This window comes from Melospiza melodia, chromosome 1, assembly GCF_035770615.1.
Source record: "Melospiza melodia melodia isolate bMelMel2 chromosome 1, bMelMel2.pri, whole genome shotgun sequence".
Taxonomy (NCBI): Eukaryota; Metazoa; Chordata; class Aves; order Passeriformes; family Passerellidae; genus Melospiza; species Melospiza melodia.
The window spans coordinates 166,795,223-166,814,835 of NC_086194.1; the positions used below are offsets into that span (position 1 = coordinate 166,795,223).

A 19,613-nucleotide genomic window follows, 5' to 3' on the forward strand; every position below is an offset into this window, starting at 1 on the left:
ACAAATCCAAGATGAGATAATTTTAACTGCATATGGTATCATGGGAACAGGAGATTTGTGGCAAAATACCAGGAAAAAAAATCACAGTAATGAATGAAAAAATCAGTAGCTGATAAACTTACAGCAAGGGACCCATTTGTCCTTTAGGATTGTTATGCTAATTTTTGGGACTTGCTGGAGCAGCAAAGTACAGATTTTAGGATGAAGGCATCAATTACCAAATACTAATGCTATAAAGATATCATTCCCTTCTCAAGGTAATTTCAAACACCCATTCATACCCTACTTTTCAAGCACTGCACTTTTACTTGAACTCTGTAAGAGGTAAAACTCTTCAAAAGTCAATAAAACTTAACAGTTTCCTTATGAAAACAAAAGTGGTTTCCTTGGGAAATACTATGTTCTAATCCTCCACTAATCTGAAAAAAAGATAATAAAATATCTAGAGGCCCCTAAATAAGACCCAGGATTGAGATATTAGACTACTGAGGTATTATTTTTAAGGAAGTGTGTGCTTGGATACATTTTAAGCCTTAATAAGCACTTCTCACCTGAGTTTACATTTGTGGCTGTTCACTGCCAAAATAAGGCAGTGCATGAATAAAATTCAAAGTATGGATTTTTAGTAACTTATTTTGACAAAAATTTATTTCTGAATATAAGTCACATAACTGCGTTAAGTCAGAATCCCAAATTAATAGGGGAAATGATGGGGAGGGAAATGAGGGAAGGACACTGCATCTAATGAAAATATTCCAGCAGGAAAGCAAAGATATATTTTTTCCTTAACATTTCACTTTATACATTGATCTATAATGAAATAGTCCTGCTATAATGAAATTGTCCTGCTTCTTACTTTCCCTCATTTTGCGAAAACTTAATAAATAGATGGAAGTGCTGCGATACTTGGGAATGCATGGTCAGGACTATTTTCTTTCCATTTGAGTTCTAAATTAAAAATCTGAAATCAGGCCATTATCACCCATTGAATTCTCAGCACAGTTTATAGAAAGAGGTGTTTGGGGGTTTTGCTGGGTTTTTGTTCATTTTGTTTTGTTTTTCTATTGACTCCTATTTCTCTTCTCACAGCCACATTTCCTTTAACATTCCCTAAAGCAACAGCTCTTCTTGCTGTGTCATGCAGTGCCAACTCTTCTCGGGGTGTCCTGTGTAGGGCCAGGAGTTGGGCTCAATGATCCCTTTGGGTCCCTTCCAACTCTGAATATTCTGTGATTCTATCGTTCTATGTACTGTCTAAAGCTAAAGAAGTACTAACTTAAATACATGGTTTGCTTACTGCAAAAATTTAAAGTAAATTTAAGTAAGTAAAGATTTGAGTTCAAGATATTGGACCAAAACAAAATGATTAGAAGTTTCAGTAGAAATTAATCTAAACTTATGTAACAGATTTAAGGAACAGATTTCTTGTGAGATAAAATTCACAAATATAGCAGGTGACAAAACTCTGCCTTGCTATCCAAGATATTTTTTAAAATTATTAGCATTTACCAATGTACACACAGCTGAAATATTTTTAAAAGCAATTGTTTTGCATATATCTTCTACCTGGCTTTGTGATATTAAAAAAATTAAGCAATGAGATACACAAGCAACAGTCATATCAACATTGTGGAGATGGTATTGATAGGTAGATTGAAAAAATTGACTTTAGAAAACACTAGACCTATTTAGAAACATTTAGACCTATTTTATGTTATAAGTGCAAATGGCACTATTTGGAGTTGGACATAAAAACACAGCAGTCTCCTCAGGAACTGCTGGTGAGCTGAGCAAACCTCTCACGGCAAAGACTGATGATTCTCTCTGTTCCTTAACTCTTTGCATCACAAAAGATAGCAAGGACAGGATGTTGAGGACATTTAGCATTGTTTGATCCATCCACTGTGTCCTGGCAGAGTGTGTAAAATCCACGTTTCACAGACTGATTTGCATGTGTGCTTTGAGTGGGAGCTGAGTCTTGCTGTCTTACATGGTGAGTTCCTCTGTCACGTGTTGCCTTGTAGAAGGTACAGAAGGAGAATGGATCCATTTCCAAACAGAAAATGCTCTATGCCTTTTTTTGTTTGTTTTCTCCTCCCCCCCAAAATTGCTTCTTTTGGGGGTCTCCTAAAGCTGCTGCTTTGCTTCATAATCTCACTTCAAGTATGCAAGGCCACTTAAAAGCAGCATTACTTTTGTACACACTTCGGTCTCAACACAGTCTGCAGAGTTACTGGCTCACCCTGTGACTTTTTAAATAAGATTTTTTTATTCCAGAAGAAGAGTGGACATTTTACTGCTAACCCTCCTCCCTCTTAAGAGAAGCTTAAGAAATGCTTTTTCTAAGACTGCTTTACTATTACTGTGTAGAGTTAAAGTTTAAAAGTAAATACAATAAACCACCATCACCAAATGGCCTCTATTATATAATAACTTTAGTTTACTCTGACTCTCTGAGGATCTGAGCAGTCTGAACAGTGTTATTTTCTGATATATTATCAGAAGAAAAGAAACTGTGGTTTTCATGCACAATAATGAAAGAAATAGGCCATGGGTAAATCAGAAATGAAATATTGCTGAAAATAGTGGTATATAGAAGATATTAAGGCAGCAGATTTATTTCAGGGTTGGAGTAGCTAATATTCTTCACCTTGGTTCCAGTCAGTAACAAGGAAAAAGGCACTGATATTTTCAAAGCTCAAGTTTCCAGTAAACTCATGCAAGACAGGAAAACACAGATTACAATTTTGAATTGAGTTCTGTTTCTTTTTCAAGAAAACATCACCATACAAAGATAAATGTTGGGAGCCACATCACAGTCTTACCAAGACAACAGATAACTTATGGCTGATGAAGCCTTGGCAGTTAGGAAAGACAGTCTGTGAGAGACAAGCTTTTAATGGATTGAATATAAGAAGAAAAAATTAGCCACAAACAATTTCACCCTGTAAAAAGCTGTCCTAAGAACAAAAGAGAACATTCATTAGCACACAACACAATGTGCTAAAAGATGTGAAAGCAGGAAGAGGACAGGTATAACAGAGATAAGGGTGTACTGGATTTGGCATCACCCACGTTCAGAGCAATAAAAGAGCTATGTGGGAGGACCAGATGCATCAAGGTTTGTAATACACGTTGATTGTCCCAGCAGCAGAGGCAGTCACAAAGTGCTCAGAGCAAACCACTTTTGTAAGTGCACTAGGCAGGAATATAGGAAATTAAAGAGTGCAAAATTTTGCAAAAGCTCCCAGCAGAGGAATTTAGCAATGGTACAACATTCCTTTACAGTTACAGTGTAAGATAAGAAAGGATTACTAAAAAAGTATTTATATTCAAATATGACACAAGAGAAAAAGACTATCTAGAAAAAGTTTTCTTGCCATGATAATGTTAATATCTTTTGCATCATTAGAACTATAGGAAGTGTGTATTAGCAAGTACATAATAGAAAATGCCAAAAATCTAGATTTTTAACAAATACCTGTACAAAACAAATAATGAGCTGTAAAATCATTGCATCTTATTCAATGCAAGATTAGAAAAGACCCTTTTAATATTACAAAATCCTTCAGAGCAGAGTATACAAAGTTCCTCAAGATGCCTACAGGCACATCATAGGACCAAAACACAGGTGTGTGTGCAGCTCCAGGACTACACTGCTCCACAGGACCACACTGCAGCTCCACTGCTACAGCTGCCATTAGCAAAATATCCAGAGGAAAGAAAAAATCCTTCAGATCATGGCATACTTGAATATAATGACAAAGGTGGTGAACTCACTGCAATGTATTGACTCAATTACTGCACTAGAAATCAGAGAGACTGCTCTGATACAGTGTGTTAGACCTAGAGAGAAAGTAAAGTAGAATGATAAAATTTATCTGCTCTAGATGATGTAATTGTTTTTCTCTACAGGTCTCATCCATTCTATGTACTGTGTTCTACCTTGACTTGGCTGATTACCTTGATTAGGTCCAAAAAAAGCTTAAACTTTGAATTATGAGGCAAAAGGTATAAAAGAGAAAGATGCAAATTTTTAGAGAAAAGCTTTTGAAAACAATTTGTCATGGGTGTTTTGATATGACAGCACTCTCTTAGCGGTTTTTTCATATTTTGAAACACATGCAAGTTGAAAAAAAAAAAAAAAAAAGGAAAAAGCCACAGGAAAATTGGAGAAAGGAGTGCCATGGTGCTTTCATCACGCCTAATAGAAATTGGCAAGTAACAGACTGCAATATTAAGGAAGCCAGAACCCACTTAGCAACATGCTAGTCAGAACTGTGGTGAGTCACATCAATCACTAAATGTGGTATTTGTGACAAACCATTTATCCAAACAGACCCTGCTTCTACAGGTCTTCAGCTCTGTGCTCTTTAGTGAGTTGAAGTCTCAAATAAATAATGATTCTGTAACAATCTGTTGTGGTCTGAGATTTAAATGAGGAACCCAGGAGTTAATCAGAGGCAAGGACTACATTAGAGGCATGTAAAGTCTGCCACAGAATTGGAAATTCTGTCACCCCAGCAGGGTGAGAGCCTGTGGGTGCAGTGCCTTCTGTATCTGAGTGAGGGTGCTGCAACAGACCCCCCTTGATCAGGTGCCTTGTGGCAGATTCCAGCCACAAGGTTGATTTTGCCTAAATTACTGCCCACTCTGTTTGGTTCCTCTCTGCCCACTCTGTTTGGTTCCTCTCCTGTGACAAATGTTCCATCCATTCAATGGTCACACCAAGCTGCCACTGACTGCTGTGCTCAAATCCCACAAAGCCAACCCTGTCCTGGGCTGCATCCACACCCTGTGGGCAGCACAGAGAGAGGTGATTCTGCCCCTCTGCTCTGCTCTCATGAGACCCCTCCTGCAGTGCTGCATCCAGCTCTGGGGTCCTCAGGACAGGGAAGATTGGATCTATTGCAGCAGGTCCTAAGGAGGCCACCAAGATGGTCAGAGGTCTGGAACACCTTCCCTGGGAAGACAAGGCTGAGTGAGTTGGGACAGTTCAGCCTGCAGAGGAGATGGCTCTGGGGAAACCTTATAGCATTTTGGCACTTAAAGGGGGCTTATAAGAAAGATCAGAACAAACATTTTAGCAGGAGCTGCTGTGATAGGACAAGGGGTAATGGTTTTTAAGCAAAAAACCATTACCCCTTTAAATCTAGTCTGAGTTAGTAGACTCAGACTAGATTTAAAGAAATTCTTTACAATGAGCATGGTGAAACACTAGACCAGGCTGCCCAGAGAGGTGATAGATGCCCCATCCCTGACAACATTCAAGGTCAGTTTTGATGGGGCTCTGAGCAACCTGATGTAGTTGAAGATGTCTCTGCTCATTGTAGGAGCAGAGTTGGACTAGATGGCCTTTCCAACCCAGAGCATTCAATGATTCCAAGGAAATGACAAATATTTAGTTGTACTTGCAATAGTTGGAACAAAGACTTTGGTGAAATTACTGCTTGCAATCACTGCTTGTTATGTTGATCCAACAAATAAAGAAAACGTAAGTGGATTAATTTGTATGGAATCCATATTTCAGAGAGAGGACACTGCTCAGTTTCTGCCTCTTTACACATGGTCCCCTCACAGCCTGCTGGTACAAGAAAGTGAATCTCACTCCTAAGAGTGAAGATACCAACACATCCTAATGCTTCTAGCACATATGAGTATTAATTTTGGCACCTACAATTTTAGCTTGTAGATAGACACACTGTCAGGTCAGATAACTGGTGCTAAAAAGGCAGCAATGAATATTAGTCTGACATGGTTCCTGACTGATGTCCACCTACCAAACTAACTTCCTGAGACTACCACAGGCATTAAACAGCAAAGTAGATGTGTACTGTTAGAGAGAAAACACGTTTCAGTCATGAGTTTTGGAAGTTTGGACTCATGGATTTTCAATATTCATGAATCCTACAGCTAATACTTACTGGGCAGCTCCTTGAGCAAGGCTGCTTTGCAGGCTCTGCATAGATTTCAGCAGTAAAAAAGCAATCAATCCTTAAGAAGATGGTGTTTCCTGCCTTTCCTGGACAGTAAAAGTGATGCTCAGCAGGCTTTTCCCAGCTAACCACATCCTGGGCTGCTGTCTAGGGCCCAAGGCTTGTAATTTCCCATCCTGTCTGGCCTTGTCTTACTTTATTGCATCCTAGTGGACTTCATTGGAGAAAACAATATCCTGCATTTGTTATGTGCAGGTTTGAGTTTGAACAATAGGGTACAACATGGATAATTTTATAATTCCTATATTATTACAGACCTGGAGAGAACCAAGTCTTCAGACTTCCAGTAAGTCTTTCTTTGTTGAAAGCCAGAGGGAATTGGTATAATATAGGAAGAAATACTGTGGTTTATTGAAACAACAAATGTTTGTTTAATCAGTTACCAGGGAGAATAAGACTCTTTCCAAGAAAGGTGCATTGTTTTTTACACAATTTGTAATAGCTACCGTTCTGTCTGAGGTCCTGCATGCTTTAGTACAACTTTAAGTACATTTAGGCTTAACTGGAAAAATAAGGATTGTTTTGCTCCAGGTCACTCAATAAAGATTACACTCCTACATATTGTTCTGTGTCAAGAGTTGTATGTGCCTGCCTGCTTCACAACAGATGGCTGCATTTCAGTACTTTTATATAGAAGACGTATATGGAAGGTTGAAAAAAACATTCATTTTAATTCAAATTCTTCCAGCTGCTTGTATGCTTTAGTTCTATCCATTGAGCTTGATGTCATGCAAAAGAAGTTTTTAAATAGAACTTTGCAAATTTGCTCCTGTTCATTTTGTATCAAGATTTATTTGGAATGGTTGTACAGAGAGTATAAATCAAGTATATTTCATGTTGTAACATACCAGATATTGTTTCATGGGACATTGAAATCTGTGAAATGCAACAAGGAATAAGACACCTTAAAATATAGTCTTTTGGTTATCAAAGTGAAAGAGCACTTACAGTTCTGAGAAGGGAGCCTTAACCTCTGCTTCCAAGCTTTGAATGAGCATTTCTCATGCTGGTTTACTTTTCAGAGCTTTTTTCCCTCCCTGTATTGCAGGGATATGAATAAGATATATCGCAAATTTTTTTTTCCCCCATGAAATACAGAAGTAAACATTTGGTTATTCAATTCACAGACATATGAGTATTTTTTCATGGCATTTTTAAGTCTAGATCATCAAAGTCCCTTATTGGCTTACCCAGTAAACACTGATTTAAAATGCTACTTTATGGCTTTGGCTTCAGTGATTTAGTAATTTTCCTCTGCTTTGCCCTTGTGCTCTGTGACAGAGCAGAGCTGCTCCGGCTTCCTCCGGGCTTTTGTCACCCAAGATTCATTGATGAGACACCCAAGGACTAATAAGGGAGCGATGTAAAGCATCAAAGCTAAAGAACAGAGCGAATCACCACCTAGAACAACAAATGCATCCTCTGAAAAAGGTCTTTTTAAGGTCCTAAAAGTCTTGCAAGCGTCTTTTAAACTTTGCTTCTCTTTCCTGCTTTAGAGCAGGGTGAACCCCAAACCCACTTAGAGCCGTACATCTGAGCAGCAGAAATACAGTTTTTTGGCTGGTATTTATGAAGTGATTTGTATTACTAGAGGCAAAAGCACAGAACGCTGGATAGAGAATACGCTGTTTGTTTGAGGGGAGAAAAAGAAAATAAAATCGCGTTTGCGCTACTTGCAACACAAGGTCTGCCTTTCTCCGTAAATGTGACAGGGACGGAAAGGACGCCGTCCTGGATCCTCGACCCCTTTCACAGATCCTACGGCCCTGGAGAGGGTCTCGAAGAGGACTTGTGTGTGGGAAGGGTCGCTGTGGGGTCTGAGGGGCTCTGTGAGTCTCGCCAGTGCAGACATTGCCCTTAAGCCAGCGCACTCCCGCCCAGCTCGCGGTGCGGAGCGACTCTGGGAGCGCCCCTCAGCACGGGACCCTCACAGACCGCTGGGAGGCGGGGCCAGCAGCAGCGACCAATGAGAAATGGCGGCTAGTCTCTGACTGACAGGCCACGCCATCCAATAGCAGCCTTCACTTGAGCAAGGCGGGGACACTGGGGGAGCTCTGCTATCCCCGCCCATTGGAAGGGGCTGGGGCGGGGCATCGCCCCTGGGCGGGGCTAAAGGCCTCAGAGGGGCGTGGTCTAGGGCGGTATATAAAGCTGGTGCGGCGCGTTTTCTGCGCTCAGTGGGCGCAGTGTCGGTGGCGGGGCTGTTTGTGGTGTTGGTCTGTGCGCAGCCCCTGCCGCCGCCTGTCTCTTTTATTGTGTGCGCGGCTCTCGTCTTGCCTGGGTCAGCGGCTCCCGGGGCGCGCCTCTATCCCTTCTTTTCCCTTGTGTGCTTCCGCAGAGCGATTTGTCCGCGCCCCTTGTCCGCTGAGGGGGGGCGTCCCCCCAGCCCGCGCCCCTTTTCTCCCCCCTCCTGGCCGGGGGCTTGCGGCGCTTCCTTCTGGATGCGTCCCCGCAGCCCCGGGCGGGAGGCGGCCAGGGGGAAGCGCTGCCTCCGAGGATTTACCGCTGCCTGGGACTCGGACCCGCTCCTTCCCCGCGGGCGCACCCGGCGCCCCGGCTCCGCTGCCGCTCCGGGCCGCCGCCGCTGCCATGGACGAGAAGTACCTACCCGAGCTGATGGCGGAGAAGGACTCGCTGGACCCGTCCTTCACCCACGCCTTGCGGCTGGTGAACCAAGGTGAGGGGCGGCGGGGCGGAGCGGGGCTCCTTGTCCTGCCGTGGGGACGGGCCGGAGTGAGCGGCGGATGCCCAGCCCGTGGTTCTCCTTCCCTTATTGCACCGCCTGGAAGGGTTTGTTGTGTTGAGGTTCTCGGTGCGGGGCTCACCCTTGCCTGGCACCGCTTGGGGGGTGTGTTGTGTTCAGGCTGTCGGTGTTTGCCGGCTCCGGGCGCCTTCCCCTTCCCCGGCCGGGCAGCATCGCCCCGGCGGCCGCGCTCGCTGGGTGCCCGCCCGCATTGTGCCCCTCTTCCCTCCGTGTGTTCTCTGCCGTCGCCCGCTGCTCGAGTTAGAGATTACTCCGAGTTGAATGGCTGTATCTGCTGTGCTCTGCTCGGGCTGCATGTCAATTAAAACCCCAGAAGGTTTTCTTATTTTACCCCGTTTGTGAACAATGAGCAGCCGATTGTTTACATGTGTGTGAGCCTTCGGAAGAACGAGCCTGCTGCCAATGGCCTTTCCTAGAAACTTTGGGCTCTGCTACATTTTAGTAAACCTTTATAAAAACACAAAGCATATTTTGTTTTGCAATTATATAACTCCAGATAACAAATTACTCCCACCCCTTCTGCATCTGTCAAGTCAGACGTGCTTTAAAGTGCTATCTTTTTGTTTCAGTGATGCAGTGCTGATTAGAAAAGTCATTCTGTGTGAATTAAAGTATGATTTAATGTACATTTGGACATACTGTATAATTGGCAGGCGACTTTCAAGTACAGCTCTGGAGAGACAAATGCTTGCTCTAGTGCTTAGGATGCTCAAGTGAAACAAGCTATGAACTGATCCTCTAACACACCAAACATAGTGATAGCCAGAATGATTTTGGCTTTATTTGCAATGTTTACAAAGCCGTGCTTGGTGTGCTTTGCATTCTGTAATAGGAACAAGTTTAAGTTGATGTGGGTTCTTCTAATATGTTGTAGGTTTTGCTGTGTAGTAGGTGCAAATGCCTGTCTCAGAATCAGAAGGAGAATTGCTGTTGTCTGAAACACTCTGGAGTTAGAGGTAGCTGTCACAGTTTAAGCTGTAGAATGCATATGTTCAGTGAATTGAAGGTCCATGTCCATGGGTGGATGGAATATTGCATATTTTTCCAAACTTTGAATCTGTAAAAATGTCCCTGTTGATTGTGGGAAAAGGAGAATTATGTTAAAAAAACAGTTATTTGCTGTAAATGAAAAAAACTTGTAAAAATTAAACTTGATGGCTGTAAATTATTGAAGTCCCTCTCCAGGTAGTGAAGAATCTTTTTGCATGTGTAAATTATCCCAGGGAGTTATAGAGCCATGTGATTTACTATTTTGTAAACAGTGTTAAAGAAGGTAAATCTGTCTTTCTGACTGAGTTTGTTATTTTTTGAGGTTCTCATTGAAATGATAAATTGGAGGATGGAAACTTTTGCTTTTCATTATGGTATCTGCATGCATATATTCCGCTCCAGAAAAAGAACCTATATTTTCAGTGTAAAAATGCAGATGTATGTGCATCCAACCTCTGTAATCTAGTAGGTGTCTTGATTTTTTTGTTTACTTTGAAAGTCAAGTCTTGGATTGGATTATATCTGAAGTGTTTCACACATTAGAGGTGGAGAAAAGAAAGATTGAAGGTGACTAATCAACTGGTTAGCTCCAGTTTAAAATGGAAATTTGTATAATATCTATGTATAATAGTTTAATTGTAGAATCCCCAAAGAGCCAGATCAGATGAAGTCCCTGTATAATACAGGTGGGAAATATGACTTCAGGAGGGGATGTTTCACTAACCCATCCTGCCATGATACTAACTTTATCAGGGGTTGGTTTTTTCTCAATTGCAATAATTCTATGCACTTAAATGAATGACAATTATTAGTGCAAATGTATATGTAATGGTTGTGGCTTGGATTTTGTATGCCAGGTCTACTGAGTATTTTCTATATTAGTTCATGTGGAAGCAAATGAAATAGCTTGTCTAGTTTTTTTTAACTGGGTTTGTTTATCTTTTAAGTTTAGAATGAAATAGGTTTCTAAGTTTGGCTTCTTTTGGGTATCTGAGAGTATGTCTTAGCAAAGGTTTTAAGTGCTTTAAATAACCAGCTTAATTATGTAATAGCATTTTGGTGTCTTAGTGGCATTAAATTTGCTATCTGTATTTACTTAAACTGAAATACTGTACATCAGCTGGCTTTCTTCAGAAACTCAAGAGTAATTTGTAAGAGTGGTATGGATGAAGAATCCTTCTGAGATGCTGAAGTAATTGAGGTGTGTTTGCTGCTTACACAAAAGAGCCACATGGCTAACAAATTTCCAGTCATGTTGAAATTTGGTTTCTAGGGAAAATCCTGGGTCTAGACTTCTGAAATGTGGCAATTACAGCTTTCAAATGGAAGTGGATGGATTTGCATATTAAGCTTATAATTACACATTATAATTTGTGTACACACAAATTACATAATTTTAAATTTAAAAAGTGAAGCTTGACCTGCTTCAAGTTCCTGGGTAACATTTCAGTTAAAAAAGAACAATGTGGAAATAACTAAGATGCTGTAAGAATATTTTCGTGAGCAGTATTATTAATCTGTCTTTCTGAATTAAGATATGAGAGGAGTTTCTCTGCCTTGAAATAGTGTTTGGAAAGCACTAAAATCAAATATTAGTTTGTGTTATGTACACTTCAATGTTCCTGCATAGTAAGTCCTGATTTTTCTTGTTGAGAACTCTGTTCAAGGATTTGATGCCCTGTTTCCTTGAGACAGAAAAACAATACTTATTGCTTAAATTTGTTTTAAGCAGTCACTGAAACATTTAACTGCTGCTTAAATTGTAGAACAGTGGGAATCTTTTACAGGAGACTAGACTTTATCCCTTGTTCTAATTAAGAAGATGTATTTGTATAATTGAACATTAAGCCATCCTAAAAAGAGGAATTTTTTTTTGCCCATAAACCCCTAAGCATGTTATAGATTGGAAATGGACTTATTTGCATGTGTGGTAAGATGACCGTGCTAATAGGATTAATTTGCAGCTGGTATCAGACACTGGGAACTGGAATTTTGTCCAGTTATTAGTTTATAGTAAGCTCTGTAAATAAGGAACCTGGGGAAAGATGGGCTTTTATGAAGAAACAAGAGCTTAGTACATTTGTGTTTTCCTGTTTTCAACTCTCATGGGCTCATCTTTATGCAAAATCTGAAAAATATTTGTCTAGGAGAGTGATGGTAGTTCTGAAATCCAGCCTTATTTCAAAGGCTGTGTTTGCAGTTGTGGTTGTTTGTAAATGTGCAAGTGTAGTGTTGATTCTCATAACTTGCTTCATGAGTGATGCTCTAAAAATACTCAAAGATCTGAGACAGAAAAGTGACTTTACCTTCTTTCACGTTTATTTATAGTAGTGATTCAAGACGAGCAGTTAGTGAATGTTGAATGAAGTATGTGAAACTGCAGATGGAAGAGGCAAACTGTAAATAAAACATGGTGATACCAGACACATTTCCAACAGGGGAGATGTGAAAATGGGTGCTTGGCAGTTGTTTGGTTTGTGTGGATAATTAAATGTGTACATAATGAAAGTTAGAGTTGCTTCCATTGCTGAAAGACAACTCTCTTGTGCAGACTGGACCTCTGCAATATTTCCTTATGAGCTCATTTTAGCTGTTTTGAGACTTGTAGTACCTGAATTTGGCAAGGCTTCCTTTAGAATGTCGATGAGATGATGTTCAGGAATACCAAGCCTTGCTATCAGTAGATGGCTGTATGTGCTAACTGTGTTGAGTGGCTTCCCTGAGCCACGTGGCTAGTGGTGATCAGCTGGGGATTGCTGTCTCTTGTGTCAGATTTTGCTTGGAATTCAGTAATCAGAGCTGTACCTCCCTAAAATCAGGGAGAATAGAGTGTAAGGGAGTGTACTCACTTTCTGCTTTGTGGAGGATATTAGTGGTCTGATTCTTTTTTTTTTTTTTTTCTTTTTAGTAGAGATGGCTTTGTAAAAATGGTTGAAGTAGGAGCTAAGCAGTAAATTAAGGTTCCATATATATTACTGACTTTTGTTGTGGTTTAAGCTCAGCTTGGTTGGTAGGTACTGTGCAGCCACTCATTGCTTTTCCCTCGGTGGAATCAGGGAATTGAAAAAAGGTACAACTTGTGGGCTTAATGACTGAAATAAAGTAAAATATAATAATTATACTGGAAATTAAAAAGAGGACTAAAACCCAAGAGAAACAAGTAATGCCTAATACAGTTGTTCCCCAAATGCTGACTGATGCCCAGGCTGTCCCTGAGCAGCAATCAGTGGCTCTGAGTCAACTCCCCCCAGTTTATATAGTGGACATCCATCCTGTGCTGTGGAATATTCCTTTGTCCAGTTCAGGTCACCTCTCCTGGCCGTGCTCCCTCTGGGCTTCTTGTGCACCTGCTGCCCAGCAGAGCGTGAGACACTGCAAAGTCCTTGATTTAGAGTAAGCACTACTCAGCAACAACCAAAACATCACTGTGTTGTCAGCTCCTACTGAGTCGGAATCACAGCACTGTACCAGGCTCTAGGAAGACAATGAACTCTATCCCAGCCAAAACCAGGACAACTTTGAATAAATCTAGGTATGCAAGGGGATTTGTGCTTTTCTTTAGTTTATCAAAAATAAATGTGATTGTGGAGTGACATAGCTGTGTTGTAACATAAGTAATGACACTGAAGCATCCACTTTCCTGTGTGGACAAGTTTTGTGGCATGGCACAGACACATGGTGCTGCTCATTCAGTCACTAATGGTGTTGAATCACCATCAGTGTAACCCCAAACTCTCCTTTCTGTCATTATAGTATCGATCACAGAAACAATACTAGTTGTCCTACTCTCTGAGGATTTCAGAGCGCTTCATGAAGGTTATAGGTGTTTTGAAAATGAGATATGGCTGGAGAAAGCTGACTGTGTTTTTAAATTACTTGGAGCGTTGTATGAAATATAGTAAGTTTTGTGCTCCTCACGTTTTTTTCAGACAGCTGGTCACTTTTAGTTGCTATTCTTAGAAGTTAACCAGAAATAAACTCTTGTGGTTTTAGTCTGATTACTAGAAGACAAGAGTCTAAGCAAAACATTTAGGTGGAATTGGATATTTCCAGGCCAAGTGTGATGAAAAATTCAAGTGGTAGTAATAGGAATGGATATGATGTAATGGTTCCACCGTCAAACTAGGGAAGGCTGACTTGGCTTTTATTTCTGTTTTCTTAAAGCAGCATGAGAAGTAGAAACTCTTGGAGGGCAGAAGGGTCTGTCTCTCATCTCAGCTATCTGTATCTGGTAAAACTTCAGAAGTTCACATTTTTATTATGATTGCTCTTTGCTTTTACTACAGTGAAACTGTATTGGAGCAGTCAGAGGGCTTCCTAAAAGTTAGATTTCAATCTTGCTCTCTTAAAAGGCTGCAGAAGTGGTTTATCAGATATTCCAGTCATGTTAACAGGGCTTCTGCAAAATGCAGCTGAAGATAATCATACTTTCTTCACCCCTGGGCTCATCTGTTCTGAAGCCTGACTGAGCCTAGAGCCACTCACTGCAATCACAGTTAGTGTAAAGCTGACTCCTAATTCACTTGCACACTCACTTTGGCAGTCAATGAGAGAGATTGAATTTAAAGGTTTCAAATGCAGCCTGACATGGTTTGTCACTTTCAATCCTTTTTGACACCAGCCATGCAAATTAAAGCTGTAACCTTCTGAGTACTTATTTACTGGGGAAATCAGGAAGAAGGTCACAGCACTGTTCCTCTGGCCTGTGGCTTGTTTGACTTTTCTTGCATGTACTTAAAATTTATGTATGTGACCTTTCTGCCCTCTAACTTCCAGTGTAATTAAGAAACAAAAGAATTTAGGATGCACTTTTGTTTGAAAGAAGCAGGTATCAAGGTTCAGAGTTGAGAAGAGAAAAGTCTGTAAAGTATTCAGTGTGGTACTGCATGACTTTTTAATTAGTATTTAGCAGGGTTCAGTAAAAAGCATGTTTAAATAGATTAACTGGTAACTGACCTAATATTTTATGGTGAATTAACTGACTGTTCTTAGCTGAGCTGTGCAGGGATCTTGCAGGCTTAATGTTTACATTATTAATACTGTTTTTCAAATAGAAGATAACAAAGGACAGGGCTTCTATACTGGGCATGTGGAATATCTTGATAAAGTGGATTGTCTACCTCTGAGTCCTGGGAAGCCAAGTCTCACCCATGCCATGGGAGCTGTTTGGTAGGGGTGGTGATAGTTCTGGGAATTATTTTAGAGCCATATATTTCTAGCCAAGTGTGATTTTTTTTTTTTTCCCCAAGTGTAACAGTAGCTAGAAAATTAATATCTTTATGGCCTTAAGCTAAGGGCATAAGGGCATATGGACTCAGGAATTTAATTTTCTTGTGACATTCTACTTGCAGAAGTCCATATGTCTTAATCTTTGAGGAAATCATGGAAAAATACAATGCTTTGCAAGTTTGAGAAGGTCTGTAGGCCTCTTGCTTGTCTGATTGGTGTGTGAAAGGGGTCTTTGACTTGTGCTTTGAGAGCTTGGCTGCCTGCAAGAGTGAATAAAGGTGCAAAGAGGCTCTGAAAACCAATGGTGAAATGTCTGGCCAAGAAGTACAAATGAAAAAATGCACAATGCTTTAGCAATAGATGATTAACTCTTAAAGCAGATATAAGGACCAGTAGATTTTGTGCCTTGACATCTTGGCCTCAGAATGAGTTGCATGTATGGATACTTGATCCCTGCTAAATTGTTAAGCTCTTTGAACTGTCAATGACTTGGGCTGTACAGTAGCTGTAGGTTGGCTGTTTATGCCAAGGAGCAAATTAAAAAGCAGTAACTGGAGAGGTAGCATGAAGAAGCATTGTTAGAGTGACTGATGTATTTTGTACCTCCACAGCTGAGCAGTGCATGTTTTATTCTTTGTGTGTTTATCCTATCTTAAATTTTTCCTTTGCTTAAACTTGTCTTTGTCATATTTATCACTTCTGGTTCTTTTATGTTGTGTTGTTGTTTTTCAGCATTTGTCCTTATTGTCAAGGCAAACTTATTAAGAAACTAGGCAGTTAAATGGATTTCCTTTCTGTTCTCCATCTCTAGTTGCTATTTGCTGGATGCCTTTCATTTCTTATTTTGATGTGTTTATCAGACTTTTGGCTGCAGGTAGCAACTCAACTTCAACAAAGTTGCAAGGCAGCAAAAAAATGTCAGTTTAATTCTTGTAGATGGTAAATCTTTCACTTTTTTGGCTTGTATAGGTGTTCTTTTATAGATCTTTATTTTCTAGGAAGAATTTGTTGACAAAGTAATTGGAAACCTAAAAGATTAGAAATCATTTCAGTAAACCCATTGTACTTGATCCAACAGAAAATTTGTTATAGCAACTGCTGCTGTGCTGATCTTGGTATAATATAGTGACAGTGAAAACCTGAAGTTGCAAATCCTTTGAGGATTTACTGATTTTCTTTGGCTTTAATAATCCGTCAGGATTGTTCAAAAGGAACAGTCTGAGTTAGATGCCTTTATGTGGACAAGACAAAGAGTATAGGAAAATGTCTTAAGCACTGTGTGCAGTTTCAGACCCCACCATATAAATCACAATGTAGGAAAGATATAAAACTATTAAAGGGTGTTCAGAGGAGATAAAGATGAATGGTCTGGAGGAGAAGCCATCTGAGATGTGGCTGAGGTCCCTTGGTCTGTTCAGCCTGGAGAAGAAGGGACTGAGGGGAGACCTCATTGCAGTCTGCAACATCCACATGAGGGGAAAAGGAGGGGCTGGCACTGATCTCTGGGGGTGACAGCGGCAGGACCTGAGGGAAGGGCCTGAAACTGTGTCAGGGGAGGTTTAGATTGGATATTGAGAAAATGTTCTTCACCCAGGGGAAGGCTGGGCACTGAAACAGTTTCCCCAGGGAAGTGGTCACAGCACCAAGCCTGACAGAGCTCAAGAAATATTTGAAGTTTCAGCCACATGGTGGGATTCTTGAGCTGGTCTTGTGCAGGGCCAGGAGTTAGACTTCAGGCCTTGTGGGTCCCTTCCAAGTCAGGATATTCTATGATTCTGTAAATTGCTTCTCCTCTCACTGCTGCTGCATTTGTTGAAGGCTTAGAGAAGAAATGTGTCTGTAGTCTTTTATTGCCTCAAACCATTCAGTAACACTACTCTGGGAAGCAGATGTGTTTGAAAGCAAAAGGTTTTAGAGGTTGTCAGCCAATTTTTCCTACTGCTTTGGGATAAAAATGATTATTTTCAGATGTAGAAATGGAAGGACTGCTTCTAATGTGGTCATTCTTCCTTCCATGTGTCCTTTTCTGTTTGCTGGTAGTGGACAAAGGTTTTTGTTACTGGTTCATTTTGATCCATGTCCTAATTAACTAGAGGTGGTCAATACCAATCCTGATGTGTCCCTGGGAAGAGTTTCTGTTCCCTGCAGTATTTGAGGGTTAAGGAGATTTTTGTTGCTTTTTTTCTGCTGTTAAGCAGAAATGTTGTGGTGCCCTCTATGCCGACTTCAGTGATACAGCTCCATGGGGTAAAGCAGTGAAGTAAAAAAATCACCCTTTCCTTCTCTGTCCACCTCCTGGCTGCTCCTAAATGATAAATTTCACTTCTGGTAAAGGGAAAGGCAGTATGGTTTTCATGTCTCTTTGGTTATTTGACTTCTATAGTGTTTAACTCTACCCCATCTCCCCTCCTGAGCTTGAAGGAAAGCAGATTTTTCTCAGCTATAGAAGCACAGTTTGAATGTGATGTTCTTGATCCATTTGTAGAGTCATGAAAGTTCAGTAAGCATTTTGTCACTTTATTAAGTATCCAACTGCTTCATTACTACTTCCAGCCTATTATTTTAGGCTCAAGAAGTCCCAGTTTTGAAGAAACTTGCTCACAGATCAGTTTTCTGCCTTCCTTTAAAGGATTCCCCAAAATATTCGTGGTAGTTGGAGATGTTTCTCAGAGGAAAAGTGTTTGTTCTTAACGATTGGTTCAGTTTCTCCATTTAAAGCCTGGTGTGCCTGGAGGAGCTAAGCTGTTTCACAGCAGATGGGCTGCAGTGATACCTTTAGCCGTTGTTAACACTTGCTCCCTATGTAGAGTTATCCCAGTAATATCCCAGGCTGGATAGTCTGCAAGGTGAAATGCAGCACCTTGGTATAGATCTTAAACACTGCAAAAGGCTCTTGTGGTCCAATTTGTCTTGTGTTACACAGATTAGTCTTAAAGATTCTTTTTGCTTATCATATACCCTTGACCTTTTTATTACACCATGCATCCATGGTCTGGAAAAATGATTAGGATTTTATTGGCCTACTGTATAAAAGCATACAACGAAAGATTTATCATGTTTTTAAGGCTTGCTGTATCTCTTCTTTAGAACTTTTTGTTTCTGCAGGTCCCTGAGTCTTCACACAATCCTGTTAATACCATGTGAAACAAATGCTGGGAATGATGTAAGTGTAGTCATAAAATGCTTGTGAGGCCTGTGGTAGTTTTGGCTGGGGTTAATTTGTTTTTTTCCCAGTAGCCAGTGTGGGGTTGTTTTGGATTTGTGAGGAAAGCAGTGTTGATAACACAGGGATGTTTTCATTACTGCTTAGCAGAGCTTACACAGAGGCCCTTTCTGCTCATTCAAGGCCTTTTCTGCTCCTCACCCCACCAGTGAGGAGGCTGTGGAAGAACAAGGAATGGGATGAGACACAGCTGGGACAGCTGACCCCACTGACCCAAGAGATGTTCCAGACCATATGGCATCGTGCCCAGCATATAAAGCTGGGGGGAAGAAGGAAGAGAGGAAGTTTGGAGTGATGGTGTTTGTGTTCCCAAATCACCATTATGTGTGATGGAGCCCTCCTTTCCTGGGAATGCCTGAGCACCTGCCTGGCCATGGCAGGGGTGAATTGTTTTACTTTGCTTATGGGCATGGATTTTGTTTTACCTACCATTAAACTGTCTTTATCTCGACCCACCAAGTCTAATAATTTTACCCTTGCAATTTTCTCCCGCATCCTCTTGCAGGGAAGGGAGCACCTATGTGGGGCTTAGCTGCTAGCTGGGGCTAAACCATGACAGAGGATTAATCACCTCTGAAGAATTTTTCCAGCCTTATATGATCTGTTAACTTTAGGATCTTGGGTGATTGCAAACTATTAATATGAGCACACTTTGGAAAGAGCAGAAGCATTCCACAGTGTGTTTTCCCACAACCTTCTAATACAGCACCTTACATATAGTGATGCATAGGTATTGACGATGCAGCTTTTGCAGAACGATTTTTGAATGCATCTTTGCCAGGCAACTCTATTATGATTAGGGCACTAGTTACTAGAGAAGGCATTGTGTGTGCTTCATTTTCGGGGGAGCCGTTTCGCGAGGGTTGTAGAGCGTTTCGGGAATTATTTCTGGAGCGGTGCCAGGAGGGGGCGACAGCGGCCCGGCCCTGCGGGGCTGTGGGATCCTCGGGAGAGCCGGGATCGGGGCTGTGGGATCGGGTGTGATCCCTAGGAGAGCCGGGATTGCGGCTGTAGGAATGGGTTTGAGGATCGAGGCTGTGGGATCGGGTGTGATCCCTAGGAGAGCCGGGGTTGCGGCTGTAGGAACGGATGTGATCCCTGGAAGAGCCGGGATTGGGGATGTACAAATGAGTCTGATCCCCAGGAGAGCAGGGATCTGGGCTGTACAAACGGGTCTGATTCCCGGGAGAGCCGTGGTCGGGGCTGTGGAATCGGATGTGATCCCCCGTGAGAGGCAGGATCGGAACTCCCGGATCAGGCATCAGCCCAGCGGGAGAGGCGGGACTGGGGCTCCCGGGATCGGGTGTCATCCCCCCGGGGGAGCCGGGCTCGGGTGTCGGCCCTTCGGGAGAGCGGGGATTGGGGCTGTAGGAGCGGGTGTGACCCCTGGGAGAGGCGGGATTGGGATCGG

The 19,613-nt window shown here is 41.5% G+C and overlaps 1 protein-coding gene across 2 annotated transcripts in view; it reads left to right on the forward strand.

Annotated features, from left to right (window-relative positions):
* Positions 1 to 8,179: 8,179 nt before the first annotated feature.
* The window catches only part of KHDRBS3 (KH RNA binding domain containing, signal transduction associated 3), a 91,129-nt gene continuing 79,695 nt past the window's right edge, over positions 8,180 to 19,613 (forward strand). For both annotated transcript variants that reach the window (XR_010030330.1, XM_063174555.1), the window contains exon 1: positions 8,180 to 8,673. Coding sequence is in view for 1 of the 2 variants with exons in the window: in XM_063174555.1 (XP_063030625.1) it covers positions 8,586 to 8,673 (88 nt within the window). In the remaining variant the exon portion in view is untranslated. The remainder of the gene's footprint in view (positions 8,674 to 19,613) is intronic.